The sequence below is a fragment of the Humulus lupulus genome, chromosome 9 (assembly GCF_963169125.1).
Source record: "Humulus lupulus chromosome 9, drHumLupu1.1, whole genome shotgun sequence".
Classification (NCBI taxonomy): domain Eukaryota; kingdom Viridiplantae; phylum Streptophyta; class Magnoliopsida; order Rosales; family Cannabaceae; genus Humulus; species Humulus lupulus.
Genome location: NC_084801.1, coordinates 33,165,362 through 33,177,622, shown reverse-complemented (window position 1 = coordinate 33,177,622; position 12,261 = coordinate 33,165,362). Strand labels below are relative to the sequence as shown.

At 38.1% G+C, this 12,261-nt stretch overlaps 1 protein-coding gene across 1 annotated transcript; it reads right to left on the bottom strand.

Annotated features, from left to right (window-relative positions):
* Positions 1-5,779: 5,779 nt before the first annotated feature.
* On the bottom strand, positions 5,780-10,322 carry LOC133799595 (uncharacterized). Its single transcript, XM_062237597.1, has 5 exons — positions 8,969-10,322; positions 7,337-8,856; positions 6,204-7,255; positions 6,032-6,100; positions 5,780-5,876 (listed from the first exon to the last, which is right to left on the bottom strand). Exons 1-5 carry the CDS (start codon positions 10,320-10,322, stop codon positions 5,780-5,782), a joined length of 4,092 nt encoding a protein of 1,363 aa, XP_062093581.1.
* Positions 10,323-12,261: the final 1,939 nt, after the last annotated feature.

Here is a 12,261-nt window from a genome sequence, read left to right as displayed (position 1 = left end):
TCGTGCACAACGTGTTTCACGTTTCAGCTCTTCGGAGGTATGTATCTGATGTGACTCATGTTTTGAGCTATGAAGATTTGGAGCTTGAAGCAGATCTCTCCTATGAGGAACATCCAGTCCAGATACTTGACAGGAAGGACAAGGTCCTCAGGAATAAGATGATACCTTTGGTTAAGGTACTATGGAGGAACAGCAAGGTCAAGGAAGCGACCTGGGAGTTGGAGTCAGATATGCGGAGTCAGCATCCCGAGTTGTTCAGGTAAATTTCGAAGATGAAATTTCTGTAAGGAGGGGATAGTTGTAATGCCCTAAAATCCTTAATGCAGTTTAATGGTTGGATTAGTAGGCCGGGAAGGCCATAATTGTTTTATTATCCCATTAAACTATTATATGCATGTTTATGTGAATTATATTATAATATGATGTTAAATACATGCATGTGAGTCCACATTTCATCACAGGGGTATTTCGGTAATTTGGCCCGTTGAGGGCGTAATTGTATATTTGTATGCATGTCGGTCATCTATTGTTGATGCCACATTATAATGTAGATTTGTTCGAGCTATTCGGCATGAGATGATCTTTGGGTGCAGGTTAGCGGTTTGGTCATAACGGGTTTAAGTTCGGGACTCGATGCGAGTCTCAGGGTAATGTGGTGATTAGAGCGTTGCCGGGAATTAAAGGGTAACGGGATATGAATTATTGGTATTTGAGAATATCGAGAATAACGGGAATCGGAGGGTGTTAATTATGATTAACAAAATAGGCAGGAAAGGACGGTTTTACCCTCGGGAGCCTTTAGAAGACTTTAATTGACCTAGGGGAAAAATAGTCTTTTCACCCCTAGGATATATATCAACCATTTGGGCTGCAGAAGCTTACCAAAGCAGAGCACCTCTTCTCCCTCATTCGATCATCATTCCTCCTCCTTTTCTTTTTCAATTTTTGAACCCCAATTTGAAGAACCAAGCTAGGGAATCAAAGTTTGGAGCTTAGAACTTTAGTTCATCCATTGAAGAGGACTCAAATCCAGCTTGAGGTAAGAATTCAGCCATGAAAATTTAGTTATACTCTGTTTTTCTAATGGTTTTCAGTTGAGAAATTTGAAGTGATTAGTTGGGAATCAATGGAAGTTTTTGAGTAAGTTTACTAGGGTTTTGGTGAGGTTGTGGTATGGATGAAGTTTTGGGGTTAAATGGCATGTTTGAATGATGTTTGGGGTAGGTTTGGAAGCATGGTTTTTAGGGGAAGTCGCAGAGGAGAAGACCAAAAAAATCTGGTCCTGCAGGTGGCGCCCCAGCGCTAGGCAGAGCAGGGAGATGGGTCTCTCTAACTTGGGGCAGCGCCCCAACTCTAGGTAAGCTTCAGCAAGTCCTATTTTTAGGGCTCGGGATGACTTTGGGGGCTCGGGGATTGGTTCCTTTACCCCGTTTGGTGGATTAGGAGTCCCGAGAGTGCGGGATTGATCCCGAGAGTGAGGTTTTAGATTATGAACCTTTTATTGATTTACTTTATTGATGGATTCCAATTGGTTATGACTAGGTGACCGCTAAGGAACTAAAAGGCAGATCGTTCTCAAGGGTCGTTCTTTTTCTAATTCTCGCTCGAACCCGAGGTAAGAAAAATGCACCCCATATGTGACATGCATGGTTATTATTGAGGCATGTTGAGTGTTAAAATGTGGACATGGATTGCTTATCAAATTCTTAGCAAATCTTGCTTACCTGTGAATGGCACTGACTTACTAGTCAGAATCGGCAATGATGTCAGAACTAGTTGTGAAGCTGTGACTTATTAGTCAAGTTCGACAGTAGTTTTGAGCATTGGTCGTATGTTACTGACCTAAGAGTCAGGAGCGGCATAAGCGTCATGAATGCAGATCCGATGAAAGATTAGATCTAATCGACATCTACATTGAATGACTCATCATGAGCATTAATGCCGGACCGACCCCAAGTTCGATGAAAACTAAAAGCGCTTGCCTAGTTCCATGACTAGTTACTCAAAGCCAAGGCCAGAAGGCCCAAGTGACCGTACTGTCACATGGCTAAGGGTACAGAACCCACACTGGTGACTCCATGGTCACTCATTTGGTTTACTTTGGTGACTCGCTCATCAGTCACTTATCCTGTTTAAGCTAGTGACTTGATCACTTATTTGTAAAGGGTGCGGAATCCCACATTAGTGACATAGACATCTGTCACTCATCAGTTTAGGACTATAAGTCTTGGGGTGATTATCATGATCATTGTTTAATATTATATACATGCAGTATTGAGTTTTCTTGCTGGGCTTTGGCTCATGGGTGCTATGTGGTGCAGGTAAAGGGAAAGAAAAGCTCACCCAGCCTTTAGTGGAGAGCTTAGGTGACGATGTGTACATATGCAACCGCTTGACCACCATGGCCAATGAGTTTCTCAGAGGAACTAGGGGGTTTACCCTATTTTTGCCGCTTAGGTCGGCAGGTTGTAAATTTTACACTGTAATGACCGTTTTGTATCGTAAACAACTTGTAAACATTTTTATGGGCCCATGAATAGTTTTATGTTTTTAAATAAAATATATCCTTTCCTTTTGAGTGGTTTTCCACCTTAACCTATTTAATAACACCTAGACGCACATTTTTAACCAAAGAACTCAATTAGCGAGTTAAGCACGGTTCAAAGTTTACAGTAATTGTCTTAGGGTAACCAGGGTGTTACATTCATGGCGTTAACCACCTCCTGTAAGGCGGCGATATTCCCCTCCCGGGCCTCAATTTTTTGTTATTGGGAGGCGATTTGACCCTTGAGGGCCACCACTTCTGGTGGCTCCTTGTAAAAGGACTGAGAGTAGTCACTCCCATAATAATCGCCTCTGTCCTTGCCGTCGTACTTGGCATTTTCATCATAACCATCCTCATGGGCCACCTCCGGGTTAGCTGGTGGAGGTGGTCGGCTGGGTTCTCCTTCCTCAACGACGGTGGGAGGAGAGATATCGTTAGTTGTGTCTGTTCTGGTGGTCACCATTGCTGAATCTTCAAAGCTTTCTTCAAGCTCTCAATGAAAGCACCAAAATGTTGACTTCTTTTTTTGCTATCAACTAATTAACAAAAACTCAAAGAAAATGCAAGAAGAAGAAAAAAGTTACGTGATTCAAGTTGTTAATTAACCCTAGTCCATGAGTATATTGTATTAGGATTTGAGGAAGCTTGAGGGTCTCAAGCTTCAATGGAGTTTAGGCAGCTCTTGGCAATGTTCTGAATACCAAAGTGCAGATCATTTACAATATGTGCCCTAGCCCTATTTATAGAGGTTGAGGACAATTAACTCCCTTGATGGGGATTTATTACAAAACATTCCCACTTATTGGGGCATAAAAGCTAATAAATACACATTCCCGTAATTAAGGAGGTGGTGGGCCCATGCGTAATACATGAGGCCCATTTACGAGGTTACATCCCACAACTTTTTGGGATAACTCGTCCTTGACAGTGTAAGGGAGTAGCTGCACATTTTCCCATGTCAAGCGGCGTAGTGAAACATACTGGTTGTCGCATTTACGAACTCGACATCACGACTTGAGGGAACGGTAACATGTCATATGACTGTTTGTGGTCCAGGGTTGCTGTGCATGACATCTGACACTTTATTCCAGGCCCCGAGGACAACTCTCCAAACCCGGAGGGCTGGATGAGAAAAGGAGATGGGAAGACCCCGATGATAGTCCTCGAGGCATAACTCACATGAGGATATTCTTCTCCGGAGGTGGATCACAACAGGTGGGGAATGGCTTACCTTTCGAGGAGCTCTGGGCGAGCTCACCAGGACTTAGCTTTCGTGGAGCTCAATTACTCTCTAATGATTGCACATGTTAGTTGGTGAAAAGACGAACAATACATGGAATTCCAAATTTTCCATTATTATGGGTTTTCAAAAGTAACATTTTGGTTACTTACGATGCTGATAAGATACTGATTGGTTAATTTTTCATAAAAATATTAATTTTAAGACCATATTATTTCATATACATTTTAGTTACCTCCAAAACTTATTTGTAGAAATTTTTTTATCTTAAGACACCGAATAATAATTTTTAGGTTTTATGATGGTGTCTTATTATTTAATATACTTTTTGATTACTTTCAAGTTTATATTAAAAACTAATGTATTGTCATATAGTATGACAAGTTACCGCATACCTTATTAACAAAATTTACTTTAGTTACTACATAGTAACTTTTAAATGAAAAGTTTTAATAAACTTTTTGGTCACTCATATAATTTACATATGAGTAATAGTAGTTTTTTTATTAACCAAATAAAAAAGAAATTTAGAAGTTAGTTTTGAATTGTAATTAAAATGAAGTCAATTTTTTTAAAGGTAACTAATCAGTGTCTTAAGATAACTACTTTTCTACAAATAGGTTTTCGATAACGTAAAATTATCTTAAATAATAAGACACTATATTATAATATAACCTAAAAATGAAGCCATGTTTTTTAAGGTAACTAGCCAGTATCTTAAGATAACTAGTTTTCCAAATAGGTTTTGGAGGTAACCAAAATGTATATGAAATAATATAATCTAAAAATGAAGCTTTTTATGAAAAGATAACCAATCAGTATCTTATCAGTATCGTAACCAACCAAAATGTGACTTTTCAAAACCTAAAGAAATAAAAAAAAAAATCAGGCAGCGAGATCGATGCCTCTTTTCAGTGCTGAGCTAGCCAAATTCCCATTTTCCAGTTTTAGGTAGCATTATTTTGAATTCAAATATGATGATGTTGAAAGATATATTTGTCAACAAAATTTCCTAAGTGGCTTTTATAAATAAAGTTTGAAAAATAACATGATGTGTAAATATTTCCTTTATTTTTGATGTCACATTGAAGGCCTTTAATAAAGTGACTAAGAGTCACGTTGTTATAAATAATATCTAGTGGAGCCAATGATTTGTGAAATTTCCGTTTTTAAATTATTATCAAGTGATCAAGCATACAATTTTTTACTTAACAGCAAAAGTATAAAAAGTTGATTATTCAGTTTAGCAATCTGATATGTTAGACGTACAAGATGTTACATCAGATTGCTCACAAAGTTTTGAATGCTAAAATGTAAATGACTATAAATTTAAAGGACATGAAATTTTTACATTGTTCGGTTTCCCTAGTCCATGGGACCACACCCAGAGAATGAACATAATTAGTAAGAGACCAATTATACATAATATAATTAACTTTTATAAAGGTATACTCCCTCTACTCTAATGCCGCAAGGTTGAGTATCGTCTTCTAATCACTATTTCCTCTTGCAACTTCACATTTGAAATCCATTCAATGCTTGGGTGTTGAAACTTCTCCCAAAGTTGTTGCTTGCTTCCTCCCAAAATAAGTCTTTCATTATTTTCCCAAAGAACAATAACACAAATTGCACCCAGCGCAAAAGTCGCCTATGGAAATACTAGACTAAGATACTACTTAGTCTCACACAAAATAATACTATCGAGAAAATTCACTCTTTTTTTTTTTGATGAAAAGGAACTTATATTGAGAACAAACAAACCAAGTACAAACAAACTAAACCGAACCCAATTACACAACCTTATAACTGAACAACACTCTAAAAAAAAACTAAGTCATTTTTCCTAATATTCTTCTTAGGAAGCCTAGTCAGCCTACCCCTCACAAAGTACTTGATCATTTGAATTACAAAGCCAACAGAAAGCGAACTCAACTCAAAAATACATTTGTTCCTATTCCTCCAAATCATGTAGACAGCAGCAGCAACAATCTGCTTCAGCCCCTTCGGCTTACCAACCATCCAAGAACACCACTCATCATACAAACTCGGCCAAATACCTCTACCCAGCCAATTCTCCAATCGAGATCTAACCTGCCGAGAGAAAGGACAAGCAAAAAAAAAGATGAGAGTGGGACTCCTGCTCCTCTTCACAGACCGGGCATAGCACAGTGGGCAGATCCAGATGAAAGAAACTAAGGTTATCAAGCGTGAGCAGATGGCCAAGTGTAGCTTGCCAAAGGATGAACCTGTGCTTAGGCACAACCAAAGAGTTCCAGACCACATTATCAAAATCAACTCTATCCTTGTTAAGTAACCTGTGATACAACACTTTCAAACATAATTTGTTATGCTTGACTGCCTCATCTAGACTTTTGCGTAGGGAAAATAACTCTCATCTTTACCAATCTCCTCCAATACCAACTCATATCCTGGGGAACAATATAATTCCAGAAGTCCTGGCCCTTCAGATATATAGAATCCACCCATTTCACCCAAAGAATATCTTGCTTAGTTGAAACAGCCCAAACAAACTTAGCAAGAAGCACTCTATTCCAGTTACAACCTTCCTTGAAACCAAGACCACCCATGCATTTTGGCAGGCACACCTGATCCCAGGCAGTAAGATGCAATTTACTACGCTGCTTATTGCTGTCCTTAACTCCCCAAAGGAATTTCCTGCATAACCGATCCACTTCCTTAGTGACACTCTTAGGGAGAATAAAAGTGCTCATCCAAAAAGATCTGATACTCAGAAGCACAGAGTTAATTAATTGCACCCTCCCAGCAAAAGATAGGTGACGACTCGCCCAAGTATGTAATTTCAGCTGTATCTTTTTGATAATGATAGCACAATCTCCAGCCTTCCATCTTGTTGTTCGAAGAGGAACTCCCAAATATTTTAGAGGAAAGTTTCCTTTTGAAAATCGGAGCCTCTCTAGCATATGACGAGTTTCTCTTTCAGCCACACCTCCAAAATAGACCTGAGATTTGTCCATATTAGTAGACAAACCTGAAGCCAAGCAGAACTCATTAAAATCGTCCCTCATTATCTGAGCTGAGCTAGTTACTCCCTTGCAAAATATGACCAAATCGTCTGCAAAACAAAGATTGACAATCTTTAGCTGCTTACACTTAGGATGATAGCGGAATCCCTTATCCAAGGAAGCTTGACATAACAACCGGGTACAATACTCCATTGCTAGAACAAACAACAAAGGAGAAATCGGGTCCCCTTGCCTAAGACCCTTCCGGCCTCTAAACTTCCCTTGAACCCTACCATTCATTAGAATCATATAAGTAGGATCCTTCAAGCAGGCCATTACCCATTTGATGAATTTAATCAGAAAGCAGAATTCAGTGAGAATGTCCTCCAAAAAATTCCAATCAAGCATATCATAGGCTTTACTCAGGTCAATTTTCATCACACACCTAGGGGAAATGTTTTTCCTCTTATAACCTTTAATAATATCCTAAAGAATAAGAATATTATGCGCCAATAATCTATTTTTAACAAACGCTCCTTGATTTTGATGGACAAGACTAGGAAGCACCATCGCCAATCTACCACAAAGCATTTTAGATATACACTTGTAGATAGAATTGCAACACGTAATAGGCCTATAATCCGCTGCCCGAGTAGGTGTATCAATCTTAGGAATCAAGGAAATAGTAGCCTTATTCACCTCCTCTGGCAGAATACCGCGCTCAAAGAAATCAAATATGGCTTCTGAGATTTCAACTTCTAAATCGCTCCACATTGCTTTGAAAAAACCTGAGCCATACCCATCCGGCCCTGGACTTTTAATAGAGTTAATACTAAACAAAGCGTCTTTAACTTCCTTAGTAGTGAAAGGCCTCACTAAACTGATCTGCTGGTCCAAAGTCAGTTTATGACCAAGATTAAAACAGGAACTCTGAATGGAACTCGAGGCATTGCTTTTGCTTCCCATGATTTTCTGAAAATGAAGCACAAAGTGTTCCACAACATCATAAAATTTCTCAATTATCTGACCAGATTCTTTCACTACTGAAGTGATACAATTAGAGGCTCTTCTTTGTTTTAAACATGCGTGAAAATATGTCGTGTTGTCATCACCATAACGAAGCCAATCCACTTTGCTTTTCTGTCTCAGGAAGCTCTCATAAGTTCTAGCATGATAAGCAAAATTATCACTTGCTGCACCTTCTACTCTTTGAAGTTCTGTCGAGTGAGGATTACTCTGAAGAGACATTTGGGCAGCCTGAAACTTCTCCTTAGCCAAAACATAATTCTGAGCAACATCTCCCATAACATGCTTATTGAACTTGCGAAGAACTATCTGAAGTCTGCTTAGTTTCCTACAAATTCGATCCAGCCCAAACCCTTTGCTAGGCTTGCACCAGCTTTGCAAGACAGTATGTTTAAATTTTTCATGTTCAGTCCACATATTGAAGAATCTAAATAGCTTAATACCACAGTTAACAGTAGCTTCTGGTTTGATAATGCAGTAACAGTGGTCAGAGAGCAATTCCCAGTTGAACACAGCCTCAGCTTGAGGAAAAAGGTCCAACCATTCTTCATTTTTAAAGACTCTGTCCAATTTCGAAAAGATTCTATCTTCATTGGCCTGTTTATTTGTCCAAGTATAATGAGACCCTCTAGCGCGCAACTCATCAACTAAACCCAAGGCCCTCCAATGTTGAGCATCAACTAACTCATGGGAAGAAATGGTGCGTCCACCAATTCTGTCTGTACCCTCAAAAACTGCATTAAAGTCCCCAGCCAACAGCCAAGGGGTAGCTGGGAAACAAAGACCGGACAGATCACTCCAAAGAGGCACTCTTTCCTCAATCGAATTTCTACCATACACAAATGTAACACAAAACAACTTATTAGTCCTTAAGCCTTTAACACAGACATGAAGTAACTGATCAGTCTCCTTTAAAACTTCAACAGACACCAAATTTTGCTGCCAAATAAGAAGCAATCGACCTTCTGAAGCTGCACCAGTGAAATAGTTCCAGCCAATGAAAAAAGATTGCATCATTTTCTCAATTTTATCACCACGAAGTTTAGTCTCCAACAAGGCACCTAGACCAATTTTATTCACAAAACAAAAAGAACTCAGAGATTTATGTTTCTCTCTTTTATTAATACCTCTAACATTCCAGCTAAGAATGTTGTGAGTTTCCATGAAATAAACTTGTTGTTGTTAGTCCCAAGTTTGTAACCTCCAATACCTTATCTTGCAAAGCACTATAGGAATTCGTCAACGTGTTCTTTGCCTTATGAGTAGCCTTCTTATTTCCTCCAACCCGTTTTGGGGTAACCCAATCCAAAGTACCTCTGTCACTGGAATTCGTATCTGGTGTAACATCATGCTTTACTGCAGATGTCACAGGCTCCAGTTGCTTTGACATCTCCTGGGGCTTAGCCAAATCCTTAGTAACCGATTTCTGAGAACCAGCATCTATACTCCCATTCAAAGCATCTTTATCCTCTGATAATAGCGTCTGATCCACTGGACCTTGTCTAGCCTCTTCCTCTCCATTCCGGTTTTTCTGCCTCCAAGTCTCATTTTGCTTCTTATTACACATTCTTTCTGTATGGCCATACACTTTGCAGCCTCTACATTGAGTAGGAAGCCACTCAAATTCCAGAAGCTGTTCCATTAGTTGTCCTTTCTCATTGAGAAACTGAACAGATTTAGGGAGATCCTCCGAGAGTTCTATATCCACTAAAACTCTAGCAAATTGCATCATAGACCTGTCCTTAATAACTTTATCGACCAAAATTGGTACCCTAATCGTGCTCATAAGAGCACTCAAACACTTAGTGCCCCAATATTGCAGCCCAAGCCCTGGCAATCTTACCCAAACAGGAACAGATTTCACTGCCTTAAGTGTGTCTAAATCAGCAGACCAAGGCTTCACTATCACTGGTTTTCTATCAAAATGTAGCACCCCAGCTTCCAAAACCAGATCTCTAGTGACTTCATCGCGAAATTTCACAAGTGTAAAACCATTATTCAGCCTAGCAATTCTCTCAATACCAAGTTTACCCCAAATCCTCTTAATAAATCCTTCAAACACAACAAACAGAGGGTTAGCCCCAAGTTCCTGACATACCACCGCTGAATTCCAAAAAGAGATTTCAACTTGGATCTCCTCCAAGTCGACTTGAGCTATTCGTTGGCCCTCGCGAATAATTGGTTCCTCAAAGCTGAGTTTGGCCCCTCCTTGATTTGGAAGCAAGGCTCGGAACTGGGACCATTTATCCATCGCCTGGCTTTGAAAATCACCTACATCTGCAGCCAGCTCCTCCTCTGTCTTGCCTATTTTCTTACCTCCAGATGAATCTCCATCAAATTCAATTGGTCCTTGAATTCCAATTTCTGGAAAATCCACCATCGAATCTGTAAACACTTCTTCCATCTCCTCCGGAACAGCTTCATCGACCTCAGACCTCTGACCCTCATACGTCGCATGGAGCAATGGAGATTCAGTCACCTTAGCTCTTGTATCAGGCTTTGGGTTGTTCTTCTTGCGTCTCGCCATGGAGAAACCAGAGAGCACCTACCGCATTTTTGTTTTTTGAAAATTCACTCTTTTGATTACACATATTACAAGTAAAGTATTGCAATAGGTGTATCTTCAAATGCTTGAGAGTCTCTTCTTTATAGCTGAAGGTGTACTCCAACTAATAAGGGTTGTGATCCTGCACATAGAAGATTAAAATAAAAAATCTTTCCAATTTTGAAAAGGATTTAGTTAGCTCGTACACACTAATCTAACATTCCAATTTAAATGATAGGTTAGATTGACAGAAAACCTAGCACTTGAGACTAGGTTCATTTCACTCTTCTTAACCTGTAAATATACTTTTGTTAATGCACTCCATCAAATAGAGGAATAAGATCTTCACATTTCATTTTATACATAAAGAGCAAACATAAAAGGAGAAACAAATATATTTTTAAAATCAATTTATATAATAGAATATTACTAAATTGATTTCATAATGGCTTGAGTTTGAAGCTAATTGTGACCTAAAAAGATTGCTTGAATATCAAGTTTTGATAGAGATCACAATGAACCAAATAAGAAAACAAAAAGTTCCTTTTGTGCACTTACCCAAAAAATAAATATCTATTTCAAAAACTTTTTTTATTCAAAAGACAAATACAATAAAAAACATCCTTGCAATTTTATTTTATCACAAATATTATTTAAAGTAATAAAATTGTAAATGACACAAAAATTGTGCTTTCCGATCTGATCCATCAGCTTACCAATTTGACAAATTACTTTTGACATAAATTATTATTTTAAAGAGATGTCAATTTAGTATTTTACAATTTGATAAAACGTTGTTTATATTCTTTGATCATCATTTCTTGATGTAGAGCCAATAATTGTTCATGTAAGGAGCCTTTATGTGTGCAGCGAAATTGCATCAAAATCAAGAGTTTCATATCTTCCCACAATACCATGGGTCTTTTCTTGTGCTCTCATTAGTACCATAATAAGGCATCACTCTTAAACCCGATGAGAACCACAACTAATTTCTCCTCATTGATGGTAACCATCAAAGAGAAAAATACTGTTAAGCCTTTAAAATCCATCTCTTTAGGTTTGTGCCATCAAATACGAGCATCTCAAGTTTTCAAAAACGAAAAATCATGTTCGAGCTCAAAGAAATGGGATTTGCATTTGGCCTTGCCAAGTCAACCACCTTGAGACTCAGCTTTACTGTCTTTGTTGCCTTGTCAAGTGCCAATGTTGATAGTGGTTTGCCCCTTTAAAAACCTTGATGAGTTGATCGAACATCTTTTACATCGTATGAATTTTTGTCTTAATGTAGCCTACCTCACGGTGAAGCTCTTCTTTGATCGCGCCAAACACATATTCTATGGAATCCATTCGAGCTTGAACATGGTTTGTCATCATAAAGCCAAGACCAGTACTAAAAAGGTAAAATGGTATTTTATCATAATGACCTTTTTTAGTGTGACTCACTATTTTTTGAAGAAATAACTTTTTCTCATTTTTTTTGAGTGAGACTCATTATTTTATGTGTAATTTAAGATGTATGTCACATCATTATGTGCATTTTGGTTGTGTAAAATAAGTGTGTGCCCAACATTATTATTTACATTGAATAATGATAAATACACACTCAAAATACATGCAATAATGTGGTATGCATTTTAAGCCATTCATTTTTTTTTTTCAAGTGGAACTCACTATTTTTATGTGTGGTATTTTAATATGCATATCGCATCATTATATGTATTTTGAGTATATAAAATGAGTGTCTCTGTCATTATTCAATATAAATAATAACGTTAAGTATACACTCATTTTATACAATCAAAATGTGGCAAGAATCTTAAACTATTCATTTTTTTTTTGAGGTGAGACTCATTATTTTTATGTGCGTTTAAGGTGTATACTATTTATTGTGTATTTGGTGTAAAATGAGTGTGTGCCTAGC

Coding starts and splice junctions, on each gene's coding strand:
- LOC133799595 (XM_062237597.1), bottom strand. CDS start 10,322: ATGGCGAGACGCAAGAAGAACAACCCAAAGCCTGATACAAGAGCTAAG. Junction 6,101..6,203: donor GTTCCCCAGGATATGAGTTG/GTATTGGAGGAG, acceptor GTTGTATCACAG/GTTACTTAACAAGGATAGAG. Junction 5,877..6,031: donor TTGGTTGTGCCTAAGCACAG/GTTCATCCTTTG, acceptor TTCTCTCGGCAG/GTTAGATCTCGATTGGAGAA.